General features: G+C 38.6%; 1 protein-coding gene and 3 non-coding genes across 4 annotated transcripts; all 4 read right to left on the minus strand.

Moving 5' to 3' along the window:
• Window positions 1-217: 217 nt before the first annotated feature.
• Window positions 218-14,946, minus strand: LOC103373432 (olfactory receptor 10R2-like; the record flags this gene model as incomplete). The annotated part of the gene is made up of 3 exons (XM_008303319.1): window positions 218-226; window positions 5,332-5,525; window positions 14,928-14,946. Coding segments are annotated over 3 exons (222 nt in total), but the record flags the coding sequence as incomplete, so codon positions are not given.
• On the minus strand, window positions 14,526-14,597 carry trnaq-uug (transfer RNA glutamine (anticodon UUG)). The gene has a single exon. It is a non-coding gene; the product is annotated as a tRNA-Gln (tRNA).
• Window positions 14,947-15,122: 176 nt separating the features above from the next.
• On the minus strand, window positions 15,123-15,194 carry trnaq-uug (transfer RNA glutamine (anticodon UUG)). Its single transcript has one exon. It is a non-coding gene; the product is annotated as a tRNA-Gln (tRNA).
• Window positions 15,195-16,057: 863 nt separating this feature from the next.
• trnaq-uug (transfer RNA glutamine (anticodon UUG)) lies at window positions 16,058-16,129 on the minus strand. Its single transcript has one exon. It is a non-coding gene; the product is annotated as a tRNA-Gln (tRNA).
• Window positions 16,130-18,010: the final 1,881 nt, after the last annotated feature.

Consider the following 18,010-nt stretch of genomic DNA (forward strand, 5'->3'; position numbering starts at 1 on the left):
CTCTAGATCAGGGGTGTCGAACTGCGGTCCTCGAGGGCCGCAATCCTGCATGTTTGAGATGTTTCTCTCTTCCATGATTTAAATGATCAGCTCATCATCAAGCTCTGCAGAAGCCTGATAACGATCCTGATCATTTGAATCAGGTGTGTTGGAAGAGGGAAACATCTAAAACATGCAGGATTGCGGCCCTCGAGGAGCGGATGTCGACACCCCTGCTCTAGATCTCCTGTTTGATGGAAAAAGATATTTTCAGATAAAACATGACATACCAGAAAATGTCCTTTTAGTGTACACAACTAGAAAAGTGGACTCGAGTGCCATGGAGATTCAGTCTGATCGTCAAGCTTTGAGCTGAACTGCAGGAAAACGTCTTCCATGTTCTACACAACATTCAGTATAAGAGAAGATTTGCTCTAAATGACTCCAGGATAAAGCAGCGTCCACACAGACGGCTAAACATTTACAGGAAAAGTTCAAACTACGAGTACCTGTAATGGTAAGTGATTCAGATACAAGTTGATTGAATTCACTGGTTTTGTGTGTCTTTGTATTGATAATTAATGAAAAAACATCAATCTATCTGTACAATGCTGATGAAAACTAGGATCATCTTCAGTTCTTTACAAATACAACAGTGCTGTAATATCTGAAAACTTTAATAGAAATGCATTTGGAATAAGTGTTTTTAATCCTGTGAAAAGTGGGAAGACTAGAGATGAGCTCACACAACCCTGTGCTTCTCTATTTGTAAGGAATTAATGGTAAACCTCCATTTGGATCATCTTTGCCAGTAAGAGTTCTGGCTAAAATGTACTGGATTCAGATGTGAAATCTAATTGGAGAGCCCAGGCTGTAGTTTTAGGCTTGTCTAAATGCTTCAGTTTTACATGTTTATGTTAACAATTCTCAATGTAAGATACACTCATTTTGATAAGTATTTGGAAAGTGACACAGTTTTGTCATTTTTCCTGTGTGCGACAAAACATATAGGTTCTGAAATGAAGCGTTCAAGATGTAACTGAAGTGTCTTGAAAGACTTCCAGCTTTACTTCAAGAGGTTTAACAAGAATATTGCATAAACCGTCACAGACATTTTTCACATCGTTCCTCCATTTTCACCCTCTCGGAAGTAATTTGACAAAATAACATAATTATAAGGATTATTTTTGATACTCTGACGTAAATCCTTTGCAGTCAGTGACTGTCTGACGCCTAGAACCCACGTACATCACCAAATGTGTAGCTTCCTTTTGTCTTGAGTCAGTGAAAAGTTGCTCATTTGTGTTGAGGTCAGATGACTGATCAGCCATTTAGGAATATTCAGTGTCTTTGCCCTAAGAAGCTCTTAGTTTGCTTTTGGATTTGTTTTGTGTGATTATCCACCTGTGCTGTGAAGCGCTGTCGTGTCGATTTTGTAGCATCTGACAAACTTCAACCTTCATCCAGCTGCTTCTATCAGCAGTTGCATCATCAGTAAACACCAGTAGCCCAGTTCCATCACTCTGGTACAAGTTCATCTTGGTTTTATCTGTCCAAAAATACAGCTGCATAACTGGGCTGGCTGTTTTAGATGTTTTCTACACCTCAAGGTGAACCCTCTGTCTTTATTTTCCTGAAGGCATGTCTTGATGTCTAGATCTTGACGATGACATACTGATCATTTCAAGAGTGTTGATCACTTGGCCAGATGTTGTAAGGCCGTTGAAGAATTCTGCATTCATCCTTTTTCCTCTCCTAAAGTTTATGCAGTCTCTCTTTGATAGATAAGCTTTGTTTTTCAGACTAATGACGGCCTCCGTCACTTGCATTATCCCCTCTTTGGACTAGAATTTGAGAGTTTCTACTAAATATCAGTTCAACACTTAGAATCAGCTCCAGACATCACTGTAAAAAGGTGTGTTTGAGCTGCAGTGAAATAAAGTACAGTTTGAAAGAAATCCCAATTATATATCTGCTTTGGTGATGGCAGCTGACCTTTGAGGATTCTATCAACTAAAAATGACAACAGGTTCTTTTAAACTGGTTTCTAGTTTCAATGTAAGTGCAAAAATTAGGTCTACTGGTCCATTAGCATCATGGGCCTGACGTTATGATGTCAGTGACTACAGATCTAGAGAACTGTAATCTTTATGACAAAATCATCTTTTAGTCTGGGTTAAGCAAGACTTAAATTGAGAAAAAATTGAAACTTCAAGTTGACTTTCCTTAAAATTGAGTTGAAGATCATGTACATGATGGCAGCTTGAGCTTTCAGTGACTCCTATAACTCTGAATGTTCCAAGAATGAAAGACATGCGTCTATGAAAAGGACACATAGATGAATTATAGGTTTTCTGGAAATAGGACAAAATCTGCTGGCTCAAAAAAAAAAAAAACACATCCAGCAAAAATAACATCTAAAGTGTAGATTTTGTTCACGACTGTAAGCCAGTGGCATTGATATTACTTGTTAACATAATTTAGATCAACTCAATTCAGTTGCAAATGACCGAGTGAAGCAACTCATTTACGTTGGTCCAACAACTCTCTTTTTATAGTGTGATTTGTAATAAAGTAATGAGCTGAAACTGCATATCAGCTGTTCAGTTATGTTAGAGCCTGTATAACTAGAGGGACTGTGTAAAAAATAGTTTTCATTAAATGGATGATAACATACTTTTGTTAAACCCCTTAAACTAAAGCTGAAAATTTACACTCCAATCACATCTCTGTGGCTTAATTTCAAAAATCTATCATCGTAGTGAAGAGAAACAAACTCTGAAAATTGTGTCACTGTGCAAATACTGATGTACCCGACGGTATGTCTTTTATTTATGAAGTATATCATCGTCAGTAATAATTAAAATAACTTGTGTTCGGGCTTGTTTCAACACAGTTACATGAAGGTCATTTATTCTCCAGGTGTTGTTCTCCGGTCAGTTCGTCCTCATTCTCATTATGAATCAGTTCATAATTGCTTCCAAAGAGATTTCAAACACTAATGAGCCTGTTTATCCATTTAGCTGCTCCGTGTTTCTCTAATTCAGAAAGCAGTGATGAAGAATTTCATATCGTGGCAGGCATGATGAAAAGAGTTTGACTTGAAAATTTAAAACCAGGTTTCGTCAGGTTAATGTGTAGAAGTATTTTTATGCACAAAACTATTGCGAGAGCTGCTAAGATATAAGTTTTATTGCTTAGGCATGGACTTTATCACAATACTGTATTAAACCTGGTACACATGGTTTATCAGAGGGGCTCATATACTCAGGGATATTAGCATTTCTCCTCCTGTTGTTGATTGAGCAGATTCACTTAAAAGACACTACATGCACTTTATTTGCATTTTTTTATGTAGCACATTCTGTTTGTGCAGCATCTATTTATAGCAGAGTCACAATCCACTGGTTGTGGATAAAAACTATGTCTATTGTTCTGACAAATATTTAGGCCATTGCGCACAAGCTAACAGAGGATATTAATTGACAGATTCTTTCAGCAGTGTCTGAATGGGCCCTGTGTTCAGAGTTTAACTCAATCAGACAAACGGACACTTTATGCCACTTTATTTTGACTGACGACAGAAACTCCTCCTAAACAGGCTGAGGCCCTGCTTTGCCCAGCAACTCAGTTTTATTCCAGAGTAAAAATATCATCTAATCTCCTTGAATTTACTCCAGAGCTGTAAGTACTCGGTATATCCTCTTAACGTGACATACAGTAGGTGTCATCCAGTTGATTTAATGAATCTGCGTCACTACTCGGCTCCACAGATAACACTGTGCATGACAGAGTGTGTTTTCTCTTGTCCCTCCTTTTCCTCTCTCTCTTGCAGTTGTTAGTTTGAATGCCCGTGTGCAGCACGTCTATGTGAATTTCAGCCTCTCCGCTTGGCTCTGACTGATATTTGTGATTATGTTAACAGAGTAGATTTGCAATTTGTCAACAAATTCAGCAAATATGATGCAACAGATTCAAAGTGAATATCACAGTAGGTGAAATGACTCATGAAATTGAGAAGACATGTAATGAAATGATGTTCTTTTATTAAAATAGGATGAATTTTTAAATGTCTGTCACTGGTGAAAGGTATAAAAACGTTTATTTATGAGGGTGTAAGTGCAGAGTACACACAGACTGTCATTTTTGGCAGTACCTTTGAGCCTCCCCAAACTATTATTGAAGTCAAACACATTTTCAAAAGGCAATTTTACAATGCTTTGAAGTCAAGGTGCATTTAATATGCAAACACAGACATATGTAAACCAAAATCATTATGCAGCTGGTTGTGACTGAAATCCCCAATCGCTCTGACTTACTTATAAATCAAAAAGCAAATCCTTTAAAGTAAACTATGACATTAGGACTGTTTGGTTTCATGAATATGAGTTAACACAAAAGCACTTTGTTTTATTAAATTCAATAGTACATCATATTCAGGTGCATTAGGTGAAAATGCATTTTAATTTAAATCATAGGATTGCATTTCGTGATCTATATTAGTTATTATTGTCAGCACTGTTCAATATAAACATGAAAGGAATAAAAACAGCAAAGTAACCCAGATGGCCTCATTAGAGTAATTACTTCATAAAGAGCATTAAAAGAAAGAGTTTTGCCTTCGTTATTCAATGTATAAAAGAATAATAGCACCTAAGCTGCAGTCAGTGTCTTTGCTGATTTTTTAGGCAGGATCTTATATTTAATAAACAGTTTCAGAATATAAACTCTTACTATCTGAGTGCCGAGTCCGTACAGCACTGGGTTGGTAATTGACGGGATGATGACAAAGTATAAAGACAAAAGGATCCGCAGCTCAGAAGCTACGTGATTCATTTTAAATCTGGTCTGGATAATTTCAAAAAGCGCACCGATTGTGTAGTTAATCAAAGACAATAAATGTGGGATGCATGTTTTCAGAGCATTGACTTGAGATTCTTTTGGTAATTTCCTACATACTCGTGAAATTTGTGCATAAGAGAAAACAATCATCACAAACTGGGGGGCCACTAACAACAAAATAAGCACGAGTCCCACGATACTTATGTACTGTGGATTCGAACAGGAGTTTTTCACCAGTTCCATGTTCACACAGTACAGTTTTGGTATGACTCTCCCACAGAAGTCCAGCTGTAAGGTTAGTGAGTAAAAACATCCAAACACAATCAGGGGGTACAAGATTACTAGTGCAATGAGCTTACACATTTTTGAATTAGACATGATGCTGTGGTAGTGAAGCGGGTAACAGATGGCAACATATCTGTCGTATCCCATGAGCGCTAAAACACAAAACTCCTCGCATCCATATGTGTGCAGGAAATAGACTTGAGCCATGCACCACTTGGCAGTCACTTCATGTGTCTCAGACATGAGCACGGCCATAATTGCAGGTAACATAGCAGTGGTGCCGTATATTTCATTGAGGGATAACATGCATGTGAACACATTCATAGGCTGATGCAGCTCCTTGTTTTGGTGTATAATAGAAATGAGCAGTGAATTCAAAATGACACTAATGAGATAGAGCAGGAGGAAAACAGCAAACATGCCGTGTTTGTAGTTTTCCATGATAGCATATGCTGTCATTTTGAACGTTAAAGCTGTTCTATTGTCCATGTTTCACTTCAATTCTGGAAAAAAAAACAAAAGAAACATATATCTTAAAAGCAATTTCACTTTCAAAAGATAAATGCATTATATGACAAAGACTTCACATCAGAAAAAAAACTGCAATGCTTTTGCTGAAATAGAAACTGTACATTTTAACAGGGTTCTAAAATGTGACTTCTGGACACCATAGAATTTGTACCAATATTTATCATCTTAAGACACATTTTCATCTAAGTGATCTGGTACACCTACAGGTTCAGAGTACATTCAGCATACATTTAGAAACAGAGTCTACTGTACCTGATTTCCGTCCTCTCCTTGCAACAGAGTGCGCTGCTTAAGTTTAGGTGGGCTTTTAATGTTATTCAGGTTCCTTTGTTGCCATGGTTACCAAAGCATCATCACCTCAAACTCCTTTTGCTGTTTTCTTTTGCTCTTGTGCTGATATTGATTTAGAGAAGTGCACACAGAAGGTACAGATAACATATACATTTATAGCTGCAGCTGAGATTGCACATTTGGAGCAGAAGTCTTGTCAGTGAGTCATACTGAAGCAAAGTTCCTTTTTCCACTACATATAACAAGTGTGCCACATTACTTCTGACATGTGTTTGAAAAAGAATGAGTCACAGCTTCCTGAAATTCTGAAATCTTACTTACCTTGTTCATGTATTCACTATAAATCTTTTGCAACCTGGACTTGAGGCTATGTTGAGTTTTGGTATCATCACAAATTCGCCCAATGTGCAGTGATCCTGTGTTTGTGTATGTGTGCTAAAGCCAGACATTGCTTGAGGCCTGTAGCAATTTTCTGATGGTATCAGAGGTAAATTACGAATACTGTGTGTGTGTGTGTGTGTGTGTGTGTGTGTGCGTGTCCAGGTATTACTCATGTTGTGGTGACCTAAATCTGTTTACAGAGTCACATCACGGGGACCAGAAGCAAGTCCCTCTAATACAAACCATTAAATGTAAAGTTGTGGCTAATAATTCTATGTAAGTCACTGCAGAGTCCTCTGTGAGTGTTTCTGTGCGGTGGACTTGTTGGAACAGATAAAAGCAAATCAACTGAATCTCTGCTACCTAACAGGAGGATGACAGAGTGGCCTTAACCTTTTATAAAGGTCTTCAGTGGCCAAAAGCAGAAAAACTGGAGGCGAAACAAAGCTCAGACTCAAAGTAGGTCATTGCAGCAGCCGTACTTCGGATTAGAAAGTTGTGCATTACACAACACAAGTCGCAGCGCACATAAGACACAATCAATACTGCATCTTTTTCCAATCACTAAGCAATAAGGAGGTTAGAAAGCATCAGAACTTCACATGGACAAAACATAAGTCTAGATAACTGGCTGTTCAGCTGCTAAATGCACCACAGATGACGTTAAACCTAAATTCATCGACTGAATTCAGGCCACGAGAAGCTGCCCCGACATCATAGCTGGTCTATCTGTTTGTTCAGCTTTTAGACAGAGGTAGAGGTCTGACCTCTGGGCTATGGGTGGTCGTCAGTCATATCACAGTGTGATTCTGCAAATGTAAGCTACAAAAACTACAAGTGGAAGTAGAAAGGTTTGTTGAAAAATGTAATGAAAATGATCTTTCTGTATTTATTTCTGTATTATTATTATTATTATTTATTTGTAGCAGCACATTGCAATCCTAAATATCAGCACCTTTTGATTCAAATTTGCATTTTTTACTTTTATTTTTTTTATTTGTATTTTTTTTCTGGTACTAATTTCTTGTTAAGGTTATGATTTTTTTTAAAAAATAAACAAATCTGTACAGCATGTGCTTATTAGATAAATCATAAATAATGAACTGCTGATGTAAAAATTCACGTCTTTGTCAGCCAGAACCTCTACTGATAATGCTCAAATGTTAAAGCAAAGGCGTTCTACAATAAATCAGTAAACACATTAGAGGCCATTAGTCCACTTTGAGTTGCCATTCCTCTGGAAAGCAATTAGACACCAGTGTTTTGCCACAGGTGAGACCTCTTTGGACAGCACCTGGAGAAACGAGGGCCGGGAGAAACACACTAATGACTTCCCTTTGGAAAACACTGATGCAACACTGATGAAACTGTGTCCGAAGGGTTGTGACCTTCGAGATCACGCAACCCACAACAATAATTTGTTCAGGCATTTATTTCTTTATATCTCAGCAAACTGATTTAAACCAGTTACCCCAGTCATAGTTACATTTCTTTTTAGTTATTCAGTGAAATGAGAAGAACTGAATTGAGTGGTTGATGGCAAAAAAAAGAGGCAGAAAATAATGTTTCGCTCATTTTAATGTGTCCTGGAAGGCACGGAAAAGCTTCACCAGACATAAAATTGTAGACAATAATAACAATAGCTGAATGAATAATGATCAGCCACTACACAAATCTGGCTTAGGGCTTCTCATCTGCAAAAGACGATGACTCCTAGTCTTCCACATAGAGATGGTTGCCTGTTTTAGAGTTTGATGGTCCTTCTATAAACTGACTGAAGACCACAGTCCTCAAGTCGCCAGACCATGGACTGTTCATAAAAGATGTGTTGCTACCTTGATATCACCCACTGGTCCGTGGATTATTGATTTGAAGCTTCACGTTTGCAATTTAGGTGTCAGCATCTTAGTCTTTTGAATTTTCTTTTGAGAAGCAAAGGTTGAACCTAACTGAGAGCTTTAGGGTTGCTATACAGTCCCATCCTAAAGCATACCCTACTTTAATGTCTAGTTCCCTCTAAATGTCACCATAATTTACAAAATGAGCAGCATGCTGTGTTGAACAGGACTTGAAAGTAGAAATTTAAACCATAAACTCATTAGGAAAATGTTTACTTGGATAACAAATCAAGGGAGAAGTGGGGCAATTTTCTCAGATGTCCGCCCCCTGCTGGGCATTAGAAAGAATGCAGCTTTAAAATTATTTACTTTTCAGACCCAGAGGTTATGTTCATATTTGGTGGTGGCCTTTTGTGTCATGGGGGTTCTTATAAGGTTGACTAATGCTGTCATTTGAGGCTACAGCTGAAGTCTGGGCAAAGAAGCTGACAGCTATATAATTTCCTACATCTGGTTCTTTCTTGAACTGTGTGTTCAGAAACTTTTTCCATGTTTTCCTCTAACTGGCCCACAGCGTCGACCATGTGACGGTGACATTAGCCCTGGTTTTTCAGTACAGTTAAGGAGGTCAACATCTATTTCTGTAACCAGAGAAGTAGCACATAAAATCTCTCTGAATAAATAAAAGCCACCTACACAGAACAAGTTGGTTGATCTTACCTCTCATTTGTCAGACCCGTCACCTGACCATATTTTGCATTGTATGTCCTGATCTCTACTACAAAACAAGTTGTGATTTTTGGGGCAATGAAAACATTACATCACATTAACCTATCGGCAACCACACAGCAGAACATCCTGTAATGTGATATAACAGTGAGCAATGCTGTTTCTGTGATTTATAAAGCTCCCAATTAATCATCCTCTCTGCGGTTTCTACATTAAATGTCGAAAGTATACATTAGCATTCATACGTCACTGACACAAAATCATTTTAAAATCCTCGCCAGGAAAAGGTTCATATGCTGTACAAACATGAACCTGAAATTTTGATGGTGTTAACAAATTGCTCTGCAAATGTTAATGGCACTTTATGAGAAAGTGCTTTCACTGACACTTTATTATAGGAAGAAGCATTTATGCCCTCAATCTCAGTAAATCAGTGAGGGCTAAGAATGTTCATGTGTTTTAAATCAGAAGAAAAAAGCACTTTCTTGGGAATGTTTATCTCTTGTCTCATGACAACACTCGGTCACGAGTCGGGAACAGCAATGCAGTTTCCTTAAATGTGATTAAGAAAAGCATGTTCTCTGAGGGATGCTTATAATTCTATCATTTAAAACCCAGTGACCAGTGTGCTGCTGCATATTATCGTCACTCCTCCCTCCTGGCCAAAATACAAACAGGCCCGAGCCTAATCCTCATTTTGGAGCAACACTGTCAGACGCAAGAATGTTTTGTTATCGTGGGCTTGTTTTGGCGCTCGTGGTCGTCTTACTGCTTAATGGTAAGTCCTGATATAATATATATAAGCATGTTTTTGCAGCTCTTATCTCCACATTCTTGCACTTTTGAGAGAAATATAGATTTTATATTTTCTTATTCCTAAAGCAGAGGGATTTTTACCTTAAACAACTTCATTTATTTGTGATTACAGTTGTTGAAAATGAGGCTGCATCCTTCCCCTGGTCTTGTCCCAGTCTAAGTGGGGTGTGTAGGAAGGTTTGCCTCCCAACAGAACTGTTCTTTGGACCTCTGGGCTGTGGGAAAGGCTTCTTGTAAGTGTTAATGTCCAGATACAGTATGCAAGCTCTGCAGATACCGATGGAATATAACGCTTTTTTTTATTTCCAAGGTGCTGTGTGTCTCACTTTCTATGAGGAATGTCGCAGCGGTTCTGAAGTCATTCAGCCATGCTAGAAGACCATCCAAGCCTAACAGAAGATGAGTAAACAGGAGATACTGTCAAAGAGGATCATATGTGGCTTTTCAACTCTGATAACTCTGTAACATGGCGGACTCTGTAATATTAAATTAACTGCTTATAGATTTTTGTTGATCTCAAATGGAGTAAAATGTTGCATAAAGGTTCTTTGCCTCTTTGTTCTTTTCATATAACTTTTTCATTACTTGTCAACATTTGTTTAGATTTTTATCTAAAACTGGGCATCTTTTAATATTTGGTTGGCATCCATCCATTTAGTCGGACTCCAATCCAAGTTTGCATTCACTCATTTGTTTTTTCCGAGCCAAGAAAACAAAGTAAAAAAAAAAAAAAAGATTTTCACTAGACGTGTTAATGGATGAATGTATTGCTATTTTAGGTTCCTAACAAAATGGAAGCTAAACATGCACAGACATCACTTGTGTGGTTTATTTCAATGAGCTGTGTGTTTTCATTGGAAGAAGAACATAAGGCCACTGCACTCGAAGATGTGCAACAGAAAAATACATCGCCATCTAGAGCAGCGTGCATTATTGGCCCTCGGCACAGAGTCCATGTGCATTTCCTTAAAAGTCGGAACTTTACTTGTAACTGGTTTATGAATCGCTGTTTGACGTCTTGATAATATAACACATGAAATACTCTTATTTTCATCCTCAAATACCACTTCAGCTTCATACTAAATATGGGGACATTAGGGATTGTAGTGCACAAAGACTACGTTACCTGAAGCTCAAGAGCAGAAAAACAAATGTTATTATTTCTCAAAATGTCAGTGTTTTATGCCATATAGTCCAGTAACTTTATTTACAACAGGGCCAGTCGGAGCTGTTGGTTAAAGCATCCTGAACCATGTGCAAGTGACTTTATAAGTTGACATAGCATTTCAATAGTTTTTGCATAATTTGTTAACATAAATAAATCTTAATTGTAAACCTTATTTTGATTTGCAAATGTGAAACATGTTTTTTTTGAAAACTTTATTTATTTATTTACATCAAATCCGCTGTGTAGTTTTATATTCATTAGGGCTTTTTCTTTTTTTTTTTTTTTTAAACAATCATTCTTACATCATTTGGCAACATGATGATGTGATGATGCAACTGAAATATGGCATCATTTACAAAGACACGCTTGCTAATCACCTGTGGGTCAGAGTCTGTACGGACACATAAGTCAGCTTTGGGAGGTAGAGCCAGCAGCAACGGTGGACTCGCTCTCTGATGATGTAATTATAACTCCCACAGGTAAGCAGCTTAATGCCGGGCGGTTTAAGACAAGGGAAATGATGTGGTTTCTCACTCAGTCAGAGCAGCTGGCTCAGGATGAGAGCGGGTTGTCCACTCATTACAAGGTTAGCGGTTTGATCCCCAGCCCTTCCACATGTCAGTGTCCTTGAGCAAGATGCTGAACCCAAAGTTGCACCTTGCATGGAAGCTCTCTTGCCATTGGTGTGCGAATGGGTGAATGAGAAACACAATGTAAAGTGCTTAGAGTACCGCTGAGGTAGAAAGGCGTGATATAGGTGCAGACCATTTACTATTTACCCAAGGTCTGAACTACAGGGGCACCAGGGGGGAGTTTGGCTTCTCTTGATAAGATATGAACTTCCCTGAAAACATGATTTGTAATTTATTATTAGATTTTGGTAATTGGTTTTAGTGGTTTCGTGCATGTTGGATTTTCAAAATGCTCACAATATTCAATTCGTGCCATTGTTTTTTCCTTACATCTTCATCATCATAAATAAAATTGGTCTTTAATTGATTAATGATTCATGCATGAAGGCGATTCATCAATAATTCACTTTAATAAACAAAGCGTGGCAGCGAAATGTCATAAACTTTACTCACTTTAAGTCAAAGATTTAAAAAAACAACAACAACAAAAAGCTGCCTTGGTGCCAACCACAGTAAAACAGAAGAACAAACGTAACCTTCCATGTTGCTGGAAGCAGGCAGCAGCAGCTACTTTACATCTGTTTCCCCGTCCTCATTATTTATAATTTTTTTATAGGAAAAAAGTTAAATCAAGTGCTTTATAACTTGTATTTGTAATTTCTGGCCACAAAAAAAAAAAAAAAGAAAGAAAGAAAAGAATGAACTGCCCCTTAAGCCAAGTTATAGTTTGCACACAGAACACATTTACCTTCAGACTTGTGGTCCATTCTGACACAGTACGAGATGCATACATACTAAATATTAAAATATGTGATCTGTTGATATAGTGTGTAATGAGTAAAGAAGTTAAGCCCACCCAGGCATCATGATATCTGGTTGTTTGGACAGTTTAGAGACATTGGTTCATTTTCTCTGTGTGAGTCTCTCTATTCAGTCATTGTAGGGTTATGAAGTGAAAGCAGTTAAACACTCTGGAGTTTGTAACTAAGTGCTTTGTTTGGAAATCTCTGTTTTTAGGCCCCAGTGTTACAGGACCTACTGTACAATCTGGGATAGTTTATTCAGTTGCTCTTGGCTCTTTGTCCAAAAATGTCTAAATTAAGAAACTGATATGGGGCTGCAAGGTGAAGCAGTGGTTAGTACTGTTGCCTCGCAGCAAGAAGGTTCGCGTCCCGGTGAGGACACCAGAATCCCTGTGTGTGGAGTTTGCATGTTCTCCCCGTGCAGCATGGGTTCTCTCCGGGTTCTCCGGCTTCCTCCCACACAGTCCAAAAACATGTTGAGGTTAATTGGTGATTCTAAATTGTCTGTAGGTGTGAATGTGAGTGTGCTTGGTTGTCTGTCTCTAAGTGTAGCCCTGTGATAGACTGGTGACCTGTCCAGGGTGTCCTCTGCCTTCACCCTGAGTCAGCTGGGATAGACTCCAGCACCCCAAGACCCTAGTGAGGATAAAGTGGTGTATAGATAATGGATGGATGGAAGAAACTGATCTGTCATTTAATAATGTTAAATTGTACTTTTACCATGTGTCACTACATTTCCTGTAACTTCTCTACATAAGGGATGAACCATCTAGTCACATGTCTTCATGCTTTTGTGTTGTTTAGCCTCTTTTTCTATCTTCACCTTGAAAGTACATTTTCCGTTATCGCTAGTGGTTAAGATTCTATGAAGAGCAAACCTGTCACAGCTGTTTGATCTGTCCTGGAGTCTTGCATTATGGCAGGCCAGGTCCACTGCAATCTCTGAAGAATTACTTGGCCACAGATTTATAGTCTTGTTGTCGCACTAAAGCTGCATACATATTCGGTCAACAGCAAGCATGCAGTTAATTCTACCTAAAAAAACATCTTTCTCTCTTCGTAAAACACCCAAAGATGTTCACGCAAATTGACTCCCAGCCTGACTCAGGACTAATTTCTTGTCTTAAAAGAAAGAATCTACAGAGACTCTCATAAAGGAAAGGACACAGAGTCATCATTCATCTCATAAAACTGTAACCACAGCAGCAGACTTCACAGATGCCTTGCAGTGAGATTTAGGTTTTGACACTGGCAGAAGAGGATTTACTCCACAGGCTGCCTGACTCCAATTACACGAGAGATCAGCGTGGGGCGGCATCTCTGGAAAAAACACAATCCTGGGAGCATCCTCCGCTTCTATTTGGTTTACTCAGACACGTCACAACACTTTGCTCCTTCATCATACAAGTCAACCAGCCGGAAACAGATAAAATTGGAAACACTGCATATAAACAAAGTTACCAAACAGTTGTCACTGTTTATTTGAAGGTTCATCCTCGCTGCTGTTGATAACAAGAGTCGGTGTGTATCTGAGGTCACAGAACACAATGTACTGCCAATGTGAACGTGCACATTTGTGTCTGTGTGAGCTTGTACAAATGTCCTTGCACCGTCCCTCTCTAGTATTATCCCTAAATAAAAATCCTTGCTTTCTTTAAATGTACCTTGTGGTCATCCACCACATCTAACCATACAGCTTAGTGATTTATTATTTATTTATTCATTTGTACAGGCTTTGATTTTTGTTGGATCCAGCCAATGAGAAAAACACAGTCATGGCAACAGTAGTGAAAACTCTGAATGTGGTGCTACAGGGATGCTACCACTTGAGGGCAGTGCTGAAGGACTCATGGCATGATGACTGAATGCTGAGTTCTCTGTCTTTGGTCATCCTCAGTGCTGTAACAGGAGTTTATCAAATCTGGTACAAACTAGTGGGGACTGATTGTATAAACTGGGCTGTTCTTATCCTGAATATTTTCTAAACTATGAGATACTATGCTGTCAAAAATTTCCTCTCCACTTTCGCCAGTAATGCTGTCTCACAGGGAAACTTAAGATCTGTTGGGTTTTCCCCTGAATAATTTTGAAAGGTATAAACACTTAGTTTTCAATTTGCCAGTTTTTTGGTAGATATAGAAGTAGTTAGCCTTGATGTTTAAGATAATCAGGTGAATTTGTATATACAGTAACATTTCAATCAATCAGACAAATTTATGTCTTAGAAATCAGGTTCCACTGAGAGTTGAACTCAGATCGCTGGAGTCAAAGTCCAGAGTGCTGACCATTACACCATGGAACCCCTTATGAAGGTAACCTATCAGTTAAACACCTTCATACATGAAATTACCATATGTATTATACAGAGTATACAACGGACTAATATTTATCATAAGTTAAGAACATGTACAAACATCCATCCATCCATACACCACTTAATCCTCACTAGGGTCACGGGGGGCTGGAGCCTATCCCAGCTGACTTAGGGCGAAGACAGGGGACACCTGGACAGGTCACCAGTCTATCACAGGGCTACACTTAGAGACAACAAGCACACTCACATTGACACCTACAGACAATTTAGAATCACCAATTAACCTCAACATGTTTTTGGACTATGTGGGAAGAAGATGGAGAACCTGGAGAGAACCTGAGCTGCACAGGGAGAGCATGCAAACTCTGAGGCCCTAATGGAACCTGGGAGCTGATTCCACAGGCGTGGTCCCACATGGTTGTGAGATCTGTGCAAGGAATAGGTAGAGAGTTCTGGCTGCTACACCTGATTCACCAAAACAAGGAAGACCACAAACAGTCCAGTGAAGTCTCCAGGTTCCACCGAGATTTGAACTCGGATCACTGGATTCAAAGTCCAGAGTGCTGACCATTACACCATGGAACCACAAAGCCAGACATCAAGCTGCCAACATCGGAGACAGAATCAGAATCAGAACTCATGATAATTAAATTGTTGACGATGTCGTGATCTGTTGTCAACCTGAGTGACAGTCTTTATAGTAGCATAATGAGACACTACACATACTTGGCATGATGCATTCACTGACATCAAAAGAGTGGCCAAAGCTTTGAAAGACAATCTTGAAGCTATTCATTGAGTGATTCATAACCATATTGGACACTTAGAAGCAAAAGTAAATCTTAAAAAGAAAAGGAAAACTAGTCATACAAAGTCTACATGTAGATTTTGACATAATAATAGTATAAAAACACAAATGAACATCTGAATTGGATGCAAAATACTAAGGTAGGTAACTGCGCAGATCATTTGCACTTTGCTGGTCTGAAAGAATCTTTAGTTTTGCCTATCAATTACATCAGTAACCCAGTGTGAGATGGTAGCATTTTGTTTTCCATTTATTCATTTACTTGTAATGTCTCCACATAGAAACTGATTTTAAGGAGAGTAGTGTCTACAAACAGAGGATGGAGAACAAAACTACGACCTCAGCATCAACATTCATGGTGCAGGAAGGTAAAAAGCAGTGAATTTTAAAGTCAGCACTGATTCTCCCAACAATTCTCAGTCCTATGCTGCGTTTAGGATTTCAACTGAGCCAGTTTTGGAAGAAAAAAAAAACAAAAAACAAAGCCGTCCCGGTGCTGAATTCACAAAATAATGACATTTTAAATAATCTGATATTTTGATACTGCCCCCCCACTGTGTGTCAAAGGGTTATGCAACACACAGTGAATGTGCGGCAATCTATAAATTTGGAGAGTTTTCTTCCCACGTGGTTGTGAATCAGGTTCCACTGAGATTTGAACTCAGATTGCTGGAGTCAAAGTCCAGAGTGCTGACCATTACACCATGGAACCCCTTACGCATGAAGCAAACACAGAATTCTATGTTTAAAATCTTTATTATTGATTATTAGACGACAAACATGAAAACAAAGAAAAAACTATTTATTTAGATTGTTATTAGCTTAACTACTGAAGCACTGAGGCAGTGACAGTCAACTCATGGCTCACAGGACAATCCAGACCCATAATAGAGAGCTGGTGGGCCTGCCAGCCAGAAACGTATTCACATTGGGAATTTTTTGCTTGTTTGTCTATCTAGTAAATCTTTAATAATGTCTCTTGCCTGTCAGCTAATTCTGGAATAAACTATGCCCAAAAAAGTTACATTTAAAAAAGATGCGTAGGCCTTTTAATGCTTTTTCATTTTATCTGATGTGAAAATGATGGCCAGCAAACATCAGTTACCGATCATCCTGAGCGGCAGAACATGTAATAAATCTCTTTTGCCTCTGACTGTAAATTAGTCCACAGACAGCCCTTTATCATCTTTCCTCCACAGAACCTGAATGTCAGAGAAAACAGCGTCGCCTTTGGTGCAGGGCTGTGATCTGCAGCTTGCTCACTTGTTTCATTTCTAGATTGACAACTGATGAGAGAAGAGGACATAAAATGACATGCTGTACATGACACACCAGAGCTGACACTAGATTAAAGGCCTATTTCATATACGCTACAGTGCTTTTTGGACTAACCTGCCCAGAAAGATGAGAGGAACACCAAAGGTCCAGACACTGTATGAAACAGCTCAGGCAGACTGCCTCAGCTGTCAACATAAATTTCCTCTGGTTCGGTCAATCACAGCTCAGCCATCAATATAAAAGCATAACTGCTCTTGATTTTTAGAAAAAAAATAGCATGGGTAGTGGCACAAGGAGAAATTCTGACACAATATGAAATCTTATGAGTCCTCTAAGAACCAAAATGCTGAGCAAGTGAAAAAAAAGAAGAAAAGGGAACTTAAATTGAGCAATCTAAACTCAAACAGAAGGAACAAAAAGACAAGCAGCTAAACTCTTAACCTAACAAGACAGAACAAAAGGGTGTGAAACAAAATGTCACCCACCTCTACTGAACCTGCACTATTACATTAAATATCTTTAAAATAGTCAACACGCAGAATCAGATTGACTGGCAGCCTGTCTAGAAATGGAAAAAAAAAAAAAACAGCGAGAGAGCAAGAGATTGTGCAGCGCTGGCCTTTAAGATGCATTTTTGAAGGCAGGAACCAGTGGGCTCCCTGAAGCAACCTGAACACACACACTCATAATGATTCACTCAGTCAGTCGTGCTCACCTGCAACCCTTCACATACAGACACCGGGCAGCATCGCCACAAAGAAAAGGAGCGAGAGATCCACAGACACATGCAGAGGAATATAAAGAATGTAAAAAATGCTAGCAAAACCTCAAGGTGTTATCATAAGGTAAAGTGCTACAGTATTTTAATGTCTGATGACTGACGAGAACTGACAGTATATGAGTCTAGGATAGTTTATCTTTTCAATAAGCAAATCTAATAAATAAATGACTCATCTGAGCCTGCATTGGTGATATACAAACACTTACACAAACTGGTCCCTCACTGCAAGTCCTAAAAAGATGATTTGTAATGGCAAAATATATATATATATGTTGATATAAAGCTCATACATAATCTCTAAGAAACACTCACATCTGGCTAAATTTGTTGAAGGAGACAGTGATCTGTGTAAAAATTGGAAAAGCAGCTATAGTACTTACTTTATGTGGCAAAATAAATGATGTTTTTATTGGCTATCCGATGCCACTTCAATTTTCACTGCGAGCTGTTGGCTTTAGTTCATCCTGGCTATGAAATGTTGTTTAATGTTATTAGTGCTGCAGATGTTTAAAATGTCAATCAATGTTTCAGGTA

This window comes from Stegastes partitus, unplaced genomic scaffold (assembly GCF_000690725.1).
Source record: "Stegastes partitus isolate 25-593 unplaced genomic scaffold, Stegastes_partitus-1.0.2 Scaffold1979, whole genome shotgun sequence".
Classification (NCBI taxonomy): Eukaryota; Metazoa; Chordata; class Actinopteri; family Pomacentridae; genus Stegastes; species Stegastes partitus.